At 45.1% G+C, this 14,541-nt stretch overlaps 1 protein-coding gene and 1 long non-coding RNA gene across 7 annotated transcripts in view; one reads left to right on the plus strand and one right to left on the minus strand.

Annotated features, from left to right (window-relative positions):
- Positions 1–14,230, minus strand: part of WDR86 (WD repeat domain 86) — a 33,097-nt gene extending 18,867 nt beyond the window's left edge. The window contains exons 1-5 of one of the 6 annotated variants that reach the window (XM_080974218.1): positions 14,186–14,230; positions 13,623–13,694; positions 9,359–9,503; positions 5,016–5,338; positions 140–281 (exon numbers count right to left, since the gene is read on the minus strand). In XM_080974218.1, coding sequence (XP_080830344.1) covers positions 140–281; positions 5,016–5,178 — 305 coding nt within the window. In that variant the 5' untranslated portion in view covers positions 5,179–5,338; positions 9,359–9,503; positions 13,623–13,694; positions 14,186–14,230. Of the gene's footprint in view, positions 1–139; positions 282–3,912; positions 4,061–5,015; positions 5,339–5,745; positions 5,954–9,358; positions 10,608–13,622; positions 13,695–14,185 lie in introns of those variants that run through there. The other 5 variants (XM_080974219.1, XM_080974221.1, XM_080974217.1 and 2 more) reach the window with 5 other exon arrangements.
- LOC308459213 lies at positions 5,348–14,194 on the plus strand. Its single transcript, XR_013977906.1, has 3 exons — positions 5,348–5,798; positions 12,764–12,833; positions 13,940–14,194. It is a non-coding gene; the product is annotated as an uncharacterized lncRNA (long non-coding RNA).
- Positions 14,231–14,541: the final 311 nt, after the last annotated feature.

Here is a 14,541-nt window from a genome sequence, read left to right on the forward strand (position 1 = left end):
CGGCGATCAGCCTTCTTTATGGTCCAGCTCTCACTTCCGTACATCACTACTAGGAAAACCATAGCTTTAACTATACGGACCTTTGTTGGCAAGGTGAGAAATCTAGGTAGCTCTAAATAAAAGACTCCGTAGTACCTACCTGTTGACAATCGATGTGTGCCCTCGGTAAACCGCCAGGCACTGGCCTGTCATCACGTCCCACTTTCGAATTGTGTGATCCGCACTACATGTAAAAGCAGCTTCATTTTCTAAGTGGCAAAATGTGATGTAGCTTTCATGTCCTGGGGGGGGAAATATACAGAATGAAAAACAATCAGTGCAAATTTACCGAAAACTATAAAAGGAGATTTTTGTAACAGGAACTTGTGGCTGTCCAGATGTTGTTGGATTTCGGCTCCCATCAACCCCAGGGCAGCATGGCCAGTGACCAGGGATGATTGCAGTTTGTCCTGCAATCTCTGGAGGACCACAGGCTTCCCTGCCCTGGTCTTGTAACAGGAAGGTTTGCATCACATTCTTAAATTGATTACTGTGGCAGATCTGAAAGAACCTTTGTACTGGTCTTATGCTAGTCTGTCAGAACTTCCCTCAAAGGATTCCTGGGAGGTGTGATTGTTAGTGCCTGGAATTCTCTACAGATCTGCAACCACTTGAAGAACTTCAATACCCTGGATTGCCAGGAAAGGGAGAGATGTCTGCGAAACCTGTTCTGAATCTGTGATATAAATATGTCCTTGTGCAGGGTCCGTCCCCCCCAGGACAATTGCTCTCCTTTTAAAAGATGCTTTCTACTATCTCATACAAACCACAGCTCTATGCCTCAAAATTCACACTCCAGTTGTATAAAATAAATAATAAATGTTGGAAATGTAAGGAAAAAGAAGGTACTTTTTACCATATGTGGTGGGAATGTAAGAAAGTGAAGGACTTCTGGGAAATTATTTATAATGAGATTTTTAAAATGCTGAAATATACATTTGTAAAAAACAACAACCCCAGAAGCCCTTTTATTTGGTATTGAAGGTACAGAGATTCATAAGCATGATAAAAAATTGTTTTTATACGTGACAACTGCAGCAAAAATACTATTAGCCCAACAATGGAAGCAGGAAGAACTACCAACAAAAGAAGAGTGGCAGATGAAATTGATGGATTATTCCGAGTTGGTGAAATTAACTGGGAAAATTCAGAACCAGCAAGACCAGACTTTCATGAAGGACTGGAAGAAATTCACGATATATTTGAAAGACGATTGTAATCAATTGACATCACTGTAGAGCTACAAGAAGTTTGTAAGGAGAACTATATGAATTATTGCGAAAGAGGACTAAGAAGGAGTTTATTTAGGATTTGGATTTTATAGCAATAACTATAATAATAAAGAGGGACGCGGGTGGCGCTGTGGGTTAAACCACAGAGCCTAGGACTTGCCAATCGGAAGGTCGGTGGTTCGAATCCCTGCGACAGGGTGAGCTCCCGTTGCTTGGTCCCTGCTCCTGCCAACCTAGCAGTTCGAAAGCACGTCAAAGTGCAAGTAGATAAATAGGTACCGCTCCGGCGGGAAGGTAAACGGCGTTTCTGTGCGCTGCTCTGGTTCACCAGAAGCGGCTTAGTCATGCTGGCCACATGACCCGGAAGCTGTACGCCAGCTCCCTCAGCCAATAAAGCAAGATGAGCACCGCAACCTCAGAGTCGGTCACGACTGGACCTAATGGTCAGGGGTCCCTTTACCTTTACCTATAATAATAAAATGCAAAATTAGAAAGGAAGTTAGAAAACCATCAGTCGAGGTTGATGGAAGTCCTAGGCAGTGATAGCCAAAGGTCTGTTATGTTGTTTAAGATGGGATGTTATGTTTAGAAAACGTGTGTAAAAACCAATAAAAAATATATTAAAAAAAAAAAACAAAATTCACACCCCTGCAATCCAGTGGTGCTGTTAGGTAATTTTTAAACTCTGGACTCAATGGTTATGTGGTCTGGGGTCCCTGCCTCCCTGCTCATTTTCCTGAGTGCAGAGCCCTAGATGGGCTGGCCTGATGTCTTGCTCTGTTAGCACTGACCGCCATTGTCCTGTGTTTTTCACATAGAGAACAATGGGACTTGCTCCCAAGTAAGTTGCACATAAAGATTTCAGCAAGAGAATGGGTAGAAATTAAACCTCCTCCTATTCACATTCTCCACATGCGTGGGAAGGATGCAATCTATATGAAAGATGACTAACAATTTACGTATACTTTGGAAATTCAAGCTTCTTCTGACTCAATGTTTTTACTGTTTCAAATATAGTTTTTCTTTTTCCTTGTTTAATAGGCACTTCCTTATACCTACATGGTCAGCTTCCATGTTCTTTAATCATTTTGAGGTCAATCTATGGAAATTGTATAAAAAGTGGCATTTCTCATTCTGAAGATGAAAACAAACTTAAGAGCAGACAATCAAGTTGTTTACATGAGCCCTTAGAGATTATTCAGTTGCAAAAGAAACAAACAAAAACTAACTAAGTGAATACCTAGAATTGGCTAAATTTACAGACTCAATAAGAAATCATTCAAAGGAGAGAGTGGGATGTTTTTTATAAAATATATGAAAAATGGAGGTTCCCAGACCATCACTTGGCTTAGCGTAGATTAAAACCCCACTGGCAACCAGAATGTTTCTCCACAGACTTGCCAACTGAATACAGATATTTAGAAAAAGGAATTATCAAGTAACGTTCATGGGTAGTGGGAAGTCATGTTAGGAATCAAGGAGTCAAGCCAGAAGTTGCAAAAAGACGGTTTGCACTCTCTACAAAGAATTGTATTTGAAAATGCTTGGTTTTGAGGCTTTTTTTCATTTCTTTTTCTTTTTTCTTTTTCATTGCTGATATGCTTTTTCTTTTTTCTTCTTTTAATATTCTGATTATTTTATGTGTGTATGTATGTATATGTAAAATCAAAATAAAATTAAAATATTTTTTTAAAAAATAAATGCTTTTAAATAAATAAATTTAAAAGGGAAAAACAAAAAAACCTGCATCGAAACTCCCAAAAACAACTCCAGGAAGAAATTTGTTTAAAGACTTTCTAAGCCAGAGGTTTTCAACCTTTTTGAGTCCACAGCTCCTTTGACCAACTACTGTGGTACCTTGGGTTAAGAACTTAATTCGTTCCGGAGGTCCGTTCTTAACCTGAAACTGTTCTTAACCTGAGGTACCACTTTAGCTAATGGGGCCTCCTGCTGCTGCCGCACAATTTCTGTTCTCATCCTGAAGCAAAGTTCTTAACCTGAGGTACTATTTCTGGGTTAGCAGAGTCTGTAACCTGAAGTGTCTGTAACCTGAAGCATCTGTAACCTGAGGTACCACTGCACATTCTTTCTGCAGCACCTCTCTGGAACCTAGTTATGTTACCCCTGCAGAGCTGGCAGCCCCTCACCCCTTTTTGAGCACCCTCCCCTGTGGAGTGTTCCCTCAGCCTCCTTTCCTCTCCCCTCTCCTTGGGAGTCCTCCAGGCAGCCACTTTTGCTGTCCCTAGTCTCTGAGCTGCACCCCCCCCCCGCCCCAAAGAGAGGTGCCTCCTCACACTGCCCCACTGGCAGAGACGGTTCCCGCCCCCCCCCCATTCATCCCGAGTTGCCCATATTGTATATTTGTGGTGGGTTTTAATTTATGCAAGCCATTTGGGAAGCCCAATGTCTTGGGTAGCATACAGACGATAAAATAAAATGGCTTCTCCAGAGTCAGTCTTGAATGAAAAGGTTTTTAAGCAAAAGTTGGGTGGCAATCTGTCATTTTGCATGATCTAGTGGATTCCTGCATCACAGGGGTTGAACTACAGGACCTTCCAACTCTATGATTCTATGAAATTGCCTCACAACAATTTATATGTGTGTGTTGAATGTGTGTGTCTTAAATATATCATCATTCTGCCTTCTCCCATGAAGAAAAAGGTTTCCGGTCCTCATTTGAAGGCATCCTCCAAGGATTCCAGCATGGAAGGATCTCAGCCGTCTGACTAAGCAGACAGACACACTGCAGCTTGCCAGGTCTGTTATGGGCTACCACAACCACATAGACATTAGTATCACTTAACCAGAATTTGGGAGGGGCTGTGTGATGGACACACCATTGGGGTCATCCTCCAGAAGACCCTCAGCCAATCATGGCAGGGAAGAGAAACGGCTAATCAGGAGAGAGAGTGAGGATAGTAGAGAGAGAATTTGACAGTTTAACTGCCAAATGGAGTCTGGCTAGGGAAGTTGCTTAGGGGTTTGTCAGGCAGGGTAAACCTGTTTAATTTTGTCCTGTGAAAGAAACGGACCCAGAAAGGGTCTTTTACAGAAAGAGTTAGCCATTCTAGGAGGAAAGAGATGTATTAGAAATAGCTCTGTTGTGGGGAATTATAAGTAAAGTTATTGCTCAAACCTGAAACACATTTCTGATGGAAAAAATACTGTCCCTTTAACCGTAAAACTGCTTTATCCTTCATTAAGCACTTGTTAGTAAAAATACAGTTTCCACTTCCATCGTGCCTCAGCTTTAATTTATACCTAGTTTGGGAAATAAGTTGTCACAGGAACACCAATATTAAAAATCTTTGCTGCTGATTTATTTTGTACAAGTGCCCTGCCACAGATAGAGAATCCCTGAATTCTCTTTTTTATATATATTAATTTTATTAGTTTTCCAAATTTTAACAAATCAATCCAAATTATTTAAATTTAATACAATTTTTTAAAAGTAATTAGGTTTCCCGCTCCTGTTACAAACATATGTCCATTGCTTCCTGATGTTGCTGCTTCATTCTTCTTTATACACCTTCTCATCTATTGATTTTAATCCATTTACATAGCTAGCCTTTTATTTTTCCTTGCAATCAGCAAGAATCCCTGAATTCTCAGTTGTCATAGACAGGGATTGACCAAAGTTAAATCACCTCAGATGCGGTCATTTTGCCCCGCTCCCATCTTCACTGAGGGAGTTTGCCACAGGGTGCACCCCAGAATCAGAGGCTAAGGGAAAGTTTACCCTACCTTGAAAATGGGCCCTGCACTGGCTGTCCGCAGTGCTCCAGAGCCGTGCAGTGCCATCTTCACTACCTGTCAGGAGCCACTGGCCGTCTGGGCTGAGGCTCAGCCAGTTGATGCCTCCCTGGTGATCAGTGCAAACTTTCAGTGCTGAACTACTGCTCCCCATCTTGCGAGTTCCACAACAAGGCAGGAGCCGGGGTGGAGAGTCTCATAGGGTCCGAGCCAAACAAGGATCAGGAGTAGGCCTTAAAACAGCAGGCTGCATCAAGCCAACTCCAAGGATCATCTTTGGTGCAAAAACAAACAGCAGGGGGATGTTGCTATCTCTACGAAAAGTGAAAAAAATGTATTAATAATGATAAGAACAACAACAACACAATAACAAATGATACTAGATGGCTCAGGCACACAGCCATTATAGCCAGAAGCTTGACCATTAAGCTGGCGAACCCCTGCGCCTCTCCCATGAGTAAACCCATTATATTAAACATTTCATTGTTTATTGTAACATGAGAATAACCCTGGAAAATAAACCCTGAAAAAATATCTGGCAACTTCGCCTGGTTAAAAACATGGCCAGACTTTTGACTAAAGGCCACTGGAGTGACCCTGTTTTTCCACATGTAAGCTTTCAGCTGAAACAGAATAGAACACTACATTTCTATGATTCTACTACAGTTATTCCCAAATTGTATGCCAGAGCATTCTGGTACGACTCAGATGAACTACTTACTGCGCCTAAAGGAGGCTTGTCTGAGGCTCTGGGTGTGCCTTCTTTGAGAACAGGTAATTCTGCTGATCAGGTGTGATTGAATGATCCAATCATGCAATCATATCAGATGCAGACAAACAACATAATTGCTTCCCCTTCCCTGCTGTCTGTGATTTTCACTGCTCTGGGCATGTCTCTTCTCAGATGCAAAAGGAGAGGAGACTTTGCTACCAGTGTTCCTTAGCAATCTGGAGTCTGGGAAGCTGCCCTGCCAAGTTTAGGCAAACTTATATTGAATGATGCACCTACATCACATGCCAGACCTTGGAGAATGGAGGGCTATAGTTATGGCTAAGAGTTCAAGCAACAAACTCTGCAGTTTATTCCCTATGTTTTTCCTCTTTCACCGCAAATAGTGGTTGCTACTCACAAGTGTCCAAAAGCTAAAGGGAAGACAAATTATTTTGACGCTAGCTGCTGTCATTTTAATAAAAGCCACGGCTGTTGTGCCAAAGGTTGTGCCAAAGAAAATCAAATTCTGTGACCAGAATAGACATTGCAAATATTATGCATATCCTTAGTTTGCATACACTTATCCTGCTTCAAAAATCCAGGTTTTCAAAATGCTTGGAATTCTTTGGCAAAGGTTAAAGGATACTGAGAATATGTGGGCTGAGCGGGGGGCACAGAGCTGCCTCAGATTAGTAAATTCCTTTGTGGAAACACACATACAAAACCATTTCTGCAATAAATCTCATTAGGAGGGCAGCAGGGGTGGCAGTTATTTATCCCAGCAAGTGCCCCCCCCCAACGCCTTGATCCCAGGAGAAAATAGTCTCTAGATACCATGGGGTTTGTCTTTAATCTGCACAAGGCTGCCTGGGCTAATATCTCCAAGCCAAAGGGAAGCCTGTCATAGCAAACTCTGCCTACACAAATTGTGTAAGCCAAACACAGCCCACCAGCAAAATCTATCACAGCCCATCAAGAACTCAATACACTTCCTAGTTTTCTTCCTGCCTGGGACTGGCAAAGATAAAACAGTAAATTGTGAAGCACCTGGCAGCCCTATTCCAGCAGCCAGAAGAAGTGGCAAAAGGAAAGCATACAGATAAGGCTCCATCATCTTTCCATTCCATCATATGGCAGTAATGGGAGGGGCTGTAGCATGCAGAAGGTCCCTGGTTCAATGCTCAGCATCTCCAGATAAGGATAGGAGAGACTCATGTCTGAAACCCTAGGGAGCTGCTGCCAGTCAGTGCAGACAATACTGATCAAGATAGGCCAATGGTCTGGCTCCGTATAAGGCAGCTTCCTGGGCCCTGTGCTCCTGACCACAGGGAACTGCTCCTATTATCTTAAATGCAGCCTGATTCAATATCAAAACTGGCCACAGGGTGAAGCTTGGCACATTCCTCCTCAAGCCACATTTATTTACTTTCTTACAGTATTTATATGCTGTCTTTCATTTAAAAATAACCCACAATGCAATTTACAGTAAAGAAGTAAAGAAGGAGAGGCTAACATGTGGCCCTCCGAATGCTGGTGGACTCCCAACGCTCAAGGCCAATGGCCAGGGATAATGAGAGTTGTAGTCAAACATTGTCCGGAGGGACAGAGTTTAGCCGCTCCTGCTGTAAATTATATTTGAAGCCTTGATTCTTGCACCCACTCTAGGAACAGAGACGTAATATACGTGCAGCTATGAGGAGGGTTTTCTTAGTGGTGCAGCAATAATTGCACAGTCCCTTCCAGCTATACAATTCTATGATTCTATGTGCAACATCAACACTGCCTTTCAGCCTGCCTCGTGTGCTATTTATGTGTTGGTTAGAGCATGGTGCTGATAACGTCAAGGTCGCAGGTTTGATCCCTGTATGGGGCAACTGCATATTCTTGCATTGCAGACGGTTGGAGCAGGATGATTCTCAGGGTCCCATCATCCCTGATAGACCACACTAGCTATGGATAATGGACGCCAACATCTGCAGGCCCACAAGTGCCCCGATCCCTGCCCTACAGAAAGGCCTTTAATTTTTAAAATCAAAATTATTTCAAAATGGAGCCCACACCCAAGATGGTGCAGATATTTTATATTCCATCTCACGTATCCCCTAAACCTCAATTTAATGCCACAATCCTATACATGTTTTCTCAATAGGCAAACCCATTAAACTCAGTGGGTCTTATTCCTAACTCTTAAAGAGTACAGGATTGTAGCCTAAGCCTCAGGTGTGAAAGCGCCTTTCTAGTTTCCAAGTCCACACTCACAGGGAAAGGGGTTGGCCAGGGGAGAAGCAACCAGGAAAAGGTCTTCCTTGTGGAATCGCTTCCCCCTTTGACCGCAGGATATTAACCTTCCTAAATGGGGGCGGGAGGGCGGAGAGAGAAATGGACCCCTTCGAGGGCGGGAAAACTCCGGGAGCAGCCAAGACCCCTTTCGCCTGCCTCGCCCAGGAAGGGAGACAGCCAACTCCTCCCCAGAACCATGTCTGCGCTGCTTCCCTCACGCCACCGCCTCCCCACCCCCCATGTCTGGGTGGGCTGAGGCTTCCCTCGCCTCCTCTAAAAAGACACCCCCCCGGACTTCCCTCACGGCCCCTCTTTAAACAAAAAGAGAAGCCTCAGGGCTCTGTCTGTAACCCTCGCCCACAGGATACGGAACAGATCCTGCCCGCTCCCCTCCCCCTCTGAAGAAAAAAGGGGGGGCGCACACACACACACAACTAGCAACGCCCCCGACCCAAATCCGCAGCGCCCACCCCCCACGACTCTCCGGTTTCCTTTGCGCGCGCACCGCAGATATGCCTGCAGTCCTCCTCTCCGCTTTGTTTCCTGTCCCCCCTCACGCAGCCCCCCTCCTCACAGCATTCTCGCTTTCTCAAAAGTTTCCCTCAGGACCCCCCAAGGCTCCCCTATACTCCCAACTGTTTCCCTCGCCACCGCCACACACACGAATTTATGTATTTCTTTTTCCTATCCTGAGGACAGAAAGAAGAAAAGAAACCCCCTCCTCGTGTAAAAAAAAAAAAAGTCAGCACATCGCTCTCCTCTCCGGGGTCACACAACTCCCCACGACTCGACGGCGTTTGGGTTTTTTATTGGGCTGCCGCTTCCCTCAGCGAACCTCTCCTTTCCCCCCCGCCTTGGGTGCCACACGTTGGGTGCCTTCCCAAGACCCCTTCAGTGGGGAGTGGGTCCTTTTTTTGTAGGAATGAGGAGGGGTTTCTGAGGCAGATTGGTGAGGCTGGTCGTAATATCATGAGGGAGCAAAATACAAGGGTGCGAATTAGCCCCACACGGTGACCCCCATGACCCGAGCTGCGCCTGCCTTCTTCCCTCAGAAGGAGCCCCCACAGCAATCCATGTGAAATGTCCCCAGAGAGAAGCACCCATCCCAACTGTGCAAGTTTCCCACCCGCAGGGAGTCACATCTCTCTTGCGCCTCTGTCCATTTCTCCCCAAAGCTACATCATAATTCATTTTCTAAACAATAAGGCAAATCAAGTCTGCACATCCCCAGCTCTCCCACACGGCACCATTCCCATGTTTCCGCCTAGCAATCTCGCAGATTTTCAAAAAAATAATAATTATTATTACATGTAGACACAGCACACAAGAGTTGCTCGCTTACTTCAGTTCAAATCCCCATCCCAAGGGGAAATCCTCTTGCTCATGATCTCTGGTGTCGTTGGAGAGAAGCCAAATCAGCAAACACGCACACCCCCTTTCGCCTTCAGAGAAGCTTCATCCAAAAATGTTATCTTTTTACGCACAAACTACGGCCAGGCGAACAAGCAAAAAAACAAAATTAAAATCAGAAAGTTCAGGGATCCGCGCTGTAGGATCAGGCTTCTTCACATTGTTCCAGGGGGGTGGAAGGAAAAATCCTAGAGGACACAAACTCCAGAGAGCAAACCAATCTAGTAACCGCAAAACTCATTTCCAGGCAGATCTCATTTCCTTCCATGATAAGGGGAAGGAAAAAGAAAAAGAAAAAGAAAAAGAAAAAGAAAAAGAAAGAAAGAAAGAAAGAAAGAAAGAAAGAAAGAAAGAAAGAGAAAGAAAGAAAAGGGGGTGACAGATTGCTGGGTTAATGGAGCCAAATAGTTTTGCCTGGACTCTCAGGCAGTTCCTAAATCCTAACTTTCTCCAGTGGCTTTTTGCATTGTAATAAGAAGGTGCCTATGCAGATCCTGAGTCCGAGTTTAACATAATTCATTGGAGCGGCTGCTGCAGCACTGCAGAGAGAAAAAACGGTTTTTAAAAGTCTTCCTGTTTAGAGAGGCTAGCTGCCTTTTGTCTCCTGTTCTTACCCCCTTCAGTTGTGTGTGAAGAAGGCTCATCTGAACTGCTTGCCAAGATCCCTGCAGGACTCCGAAACCTCTCTCTCTTTCTCTCTCCTTTTACCCAGTTCTCCCCCAAAACTTTTTCACTGTTTCTTAGATTAATACAGTTGTGCAGAGCATAACTTGTCCGTCTTTTCACGCTCTGCGGGGGATCAAATACCACCCCTCAGATTTCTACAAGGTCCTAAAGAAAGCTGAATTAAATAGCAGAAACTACTAGGATCTGTAGCAGAAAGAGTGCTGCAAGACTCTTCGCTGTTTTTACTAGGATTTAAACAACAGATTCTTGGAAATGCATAATGCCTTGCGGTATATAAGTGATATGGAAAGTTTTGTATCTCAAGGTGCTAAAGGAACACACACAATATGGAATTCCTAGGAAGGCAAGATGTGAGGGCAATGGGGAGTGTGAGGACGAGCAAAAGAAGCTTTGGCCGGATCAGAATTTGGGCTTTATCAGATGTGTCAGTCTAGCTCAGTGTTGCCAATCAGAGGATTGGCAGCCACTCTGCAGGGTTGCACTCCACTGCAGTTTTCTTGGGGGTGTATGGGGTGTTAGGGGAGAGGTAGTACCTCTGGTGGGGGACATGTCGTGCTCCTTCTGGGGTAGACTGTTCACCTTTGGTCCCCGCCCTGCACTCAGCTCTCACCTGTGGCTCCTAGAAGCTGTTAGCATGCGGCAGTGCCCGAACTCCAGGAATGGCTTTGACTGGCTGGCTAAACCAGGTGAAGGGAGCCAATGGGTCTCAAACCCTCAGTGAGTTAGGGACTTCCTCTACATGTGAAGATAGGCTCAGGCGGATTGACCGAATGAGACCAGTGGTGGGTCCATTGGTCAATAAGGTGCTTTCTGCATGAGCTGTAGAGGGAAGTGAGGGGCAGATGGGGCCCATCTGGGGGAAGGAAGACTCTGATCCTAAACCTCCGCTGCTTTGTGGGATATCTTCAGAAGAAAAGGCTAAGGAGTAAACTCTACACAAATCCGGAATGGAGTCCCTAAGAAGGTTGGGTGGCACCTTGAACGCTTCCTTCCGGCAATTCCTGCAGCCAAGCTGGTGCCAAACATATTGCTCTGCTTTCCTTTGGACCACATCAGACAGGCCAAGAGGGGTTTTTTTGTTATCTGGGCAGCCCAGGAGGTCCATACACACTGTCCAGACTTGTACCCCCTGGGAGGTCACTTGGGTGCTGCTAATGCAGCGGTTTGACTTCACCCCTGGAGACACACTGCGTTGTCCATCAAGAGAGATGGATGCCAATAACTCAGTTTTCTCAGTCTTATCTGATGGTTCTGGGAATTAAACCTAGGAGAGCTACTTGCATACAAAGTGATTTTTCATACAGAGAAAAAGTAAGAGGTGACATACACAGAGGTATATAAAATTATGCATGGTGCAGAGAAAGTGTATAATGAAATGGGTTTATCCCTCTCTCATAACATCCAAACTCAGGAACATCCAAAGAAGCTGAATTTTAGAAGATTCAGGACAGTCAAAAGAAAGTACAGTGGTACCTCGGGTTACAAACACCTTGGGTTACAAACACTTCGGGTTACAGACTCCAGTAACCCAGAAGTAGTACCTCGGGTTAAGAACTTTGCCCCAGGATGAGAACAGAAATCATGTACCGGCGGTGCGGCGGCGGCAGCAGGAGGCCCCATTAGCTAAAGTAGTGCTTCAGGTTAAGAACGGTTTCAGGTTAAGAACGGACCTCCGGAACGAATTAAGTTCGTAACCAGTAGTACCACTGTAGTTAATTCATCCACTGCATAGTTAAAGAGGCAGTGATGGCCACTGACTTTAAGGACTTTAAAAGAGGATTAGTCTAGATCAGGGGTAGGCAACCTAAGGCCCAAGGGCCACAAGCGGCCCACGGGAGTCGTTTAACCAGCCCACAAGCCACTCCCAAACCGAGCTGCTCGCTTGGCAAATCCCTGTGCACTACACTAAACCAGCGCAGCACGGCGTGGGGACTTGTTTCTGTGGTGCCAAAAACCGCGTCTGCACAGACGCAGATGCCGGAAATCACGTGCGCTCACGCACACGCGCAATCTGGCCCACGGAGGGATATCCACTGGAGTGAACCGGCCCAGGCGAGGTAAACCTTGTTGACCCCTGGTCTCAATGGAGGAGAAGGCTGCTAACCCTGATGGTTGCATTCAGCTTCTCTGCTGGAGCCGGTATGCCTCTGAATACGTTGCCGGGAATCTCAAGTGGAGAGACCATTGTTGCACTTTGGTCCCTCTTGTGTGTTTCCCATAGGCATCCAGTTGGCCATTGAGAGAACAGGAGGCTGGGCTAGATGGACCATGGGCCTGATCCTGCAGGGCAATTCTTACACCAGCCACCCCCAACCTTTGGCCCTCCAGATGTTTTGGCCTACAACTCCCATGATCCCTAGCTAACAGGACCAGTGGTCAGGGATGATGGGAACTGTAGTCCAAAACATCTGGAGGGCCAAAGGTTGAGGATGCCTGTCTTATGTTCTTATGTCTGTCATGTTATTGCAGGGGAAGCCCAATTCACAGACGCAAATCGTCACTTGATGTTGCAAGAATCAAGTGAGGAAATCTACGTGTGAATCGACCCACACATTCCACACTAGGCTGGTTAATGGGGCAAGTGGGCTGCTCTGAGCAGAGCCTGCTGAAGAATTTACCAGTGGCCTCTTCTTCCTGCTTTATTTTGCAGGAGCCACTGAGAGGCTGGAGGGCCAGGAGGACAAGGCAGCCAAATTAGTCCCAGCTGTGCCTCATTCCAGGTCAGGAACAAATATCCAAGCAGCAAGTCTGAATAACCGTGTCATGCAGTGGCTCATAGGTCCATGCCATAAATCAGCCCTAAATAAAATGTGTGCCTTAGTGCAGTCAGCTGTGCATTAATCTGTAGCACCAATCTGATATAGCTGGCTGTCTACCCTAATTACTCACTTTAAAGGCTGGGCTTTAAAGGCTGGATATTGCTATTTCAGCCATCGATATAATAAAACGGGTTTGCTCCCATTTCACCAAATAGTAGGAAGTTTCAGGGGCAGCTCTGTAAAGGATCGGTTTCTTTGTGAGAGAACAGTCTCGATTATCTTTTTATGTAATGTTATATTTACAAAAATAGGAAATGAACACGAAGAAGCAGGCAACAGCCAAGGCCAATACTGCTGGGTTTTAACCCATGTTGGTTTCCCCCAAATCAAGTACTGTAACATGTCATTTGAAACCCTCCCACGCCTACAAGGCTCTTTAGCATTTAACTGGGGGGGACGGGGACAAAATGTGATTTCTACCTCCTTCACTAGCTTCTCTCCAACTGTTTCTGTCAAATTTCCACCAAAACAACTAGAGTGTGTTCAGTAGCAGGCTGCCACCAGCCATCAAAAGCCATCAGTGCTAATTTAAGGAAGCACCTTTCAGCCAACAGCGCTCACTGAAGAAAGATCTTCTAGCTATTGAATTACAAGAGTCTAGAGAAATTTTTATCCTCTCACTTGACAGCTATAACAACAGTATTAAGAGTAGTTCCCTTGCATCTGAAGTTTTGACTGAACAAACATTACCTCTGGCTAATCTGGATTCTTTTTCATTTGGTGAATAAGCATTTAGACTCCCACGGCAAGCTTCAATTGCAGCTGGAACAAAATAAAAGAGGTAAAAAAAAAAAGGCATTTGATCCTGCCTTGTTTTGCTTTCAAGAGGCAAAAGGTTTTGGACAAAACCACTATTTATGTTTACAAACAAAATAAACAACCTTATTAAGTTTTAAATGGAGAGACGATAAAACTACTTCTGATTCCTGTTTTGTGGGGCCAAATCCAAGATGATTAGGAGTGCTATGGTCTTCTGCAGACAATAAAGGATCTTTTGTTCTTTCTAGGAAGTGGAGCCAGCAATCTTTTAAAGGCCTAAGCAGTCAGTCTCAAGCCCCTTCTTAAGCTGATCATAAACAATGAAGTGCCCAGCCATTCGAATTAACTTTCCTAGAGGATTAGCCCCCTGCACAGTACAAGTCTATCCCATGTGATAAAAGCAAGAGGAGGTCAGTATCCAGAAGCAGAGTCTCCAAGTTGCTCAGACGAGTGAGGAATCCTGACTGGGAAGCCTTCACAGAGTATCCTCTCACCTGCTCTGGTCTCCTGCTGTTAAGAAGTTTTGTTACACATGAACGTCTGAACCCTCGTGCACGTCTACCCTGCCTAAGGACCCAGCAGAGACACCCACCTGGGAAATGAGACCTGTTGCTTGGAAACAGAATGGGCATTGTTTAAATGCGTGTGGTAAAATGGTAAAACCAGCACTTTGAATTGGGCCCGGAAACTATTGGCAGCCAGTGCAGTTGGTCCAGGATCAGTGTAACATGTTCTGTGTTGGCTGCTGAGGAAGAAAGAGCCCTTTCTCTATGACCAGCATGGACATGCAGAAGGCTAGCAGAGAAGGGATGGGTGGGTGATTCTTTCTCTCCTCAACCAGTCCACTTGG

The sequence above is a fragment of the Podarcis pityusensis genome, assembly GCF_964106645.2.
Source record: "Podarcis pityusensis genome assembly, chromosome: 12".
Taxonomy (NCBI): Eukaryota; Metazoa; Chordata; class Lepidosauria; order Squamata; family Lacertidae; genus Podarcis; species Podarcis pityusensis.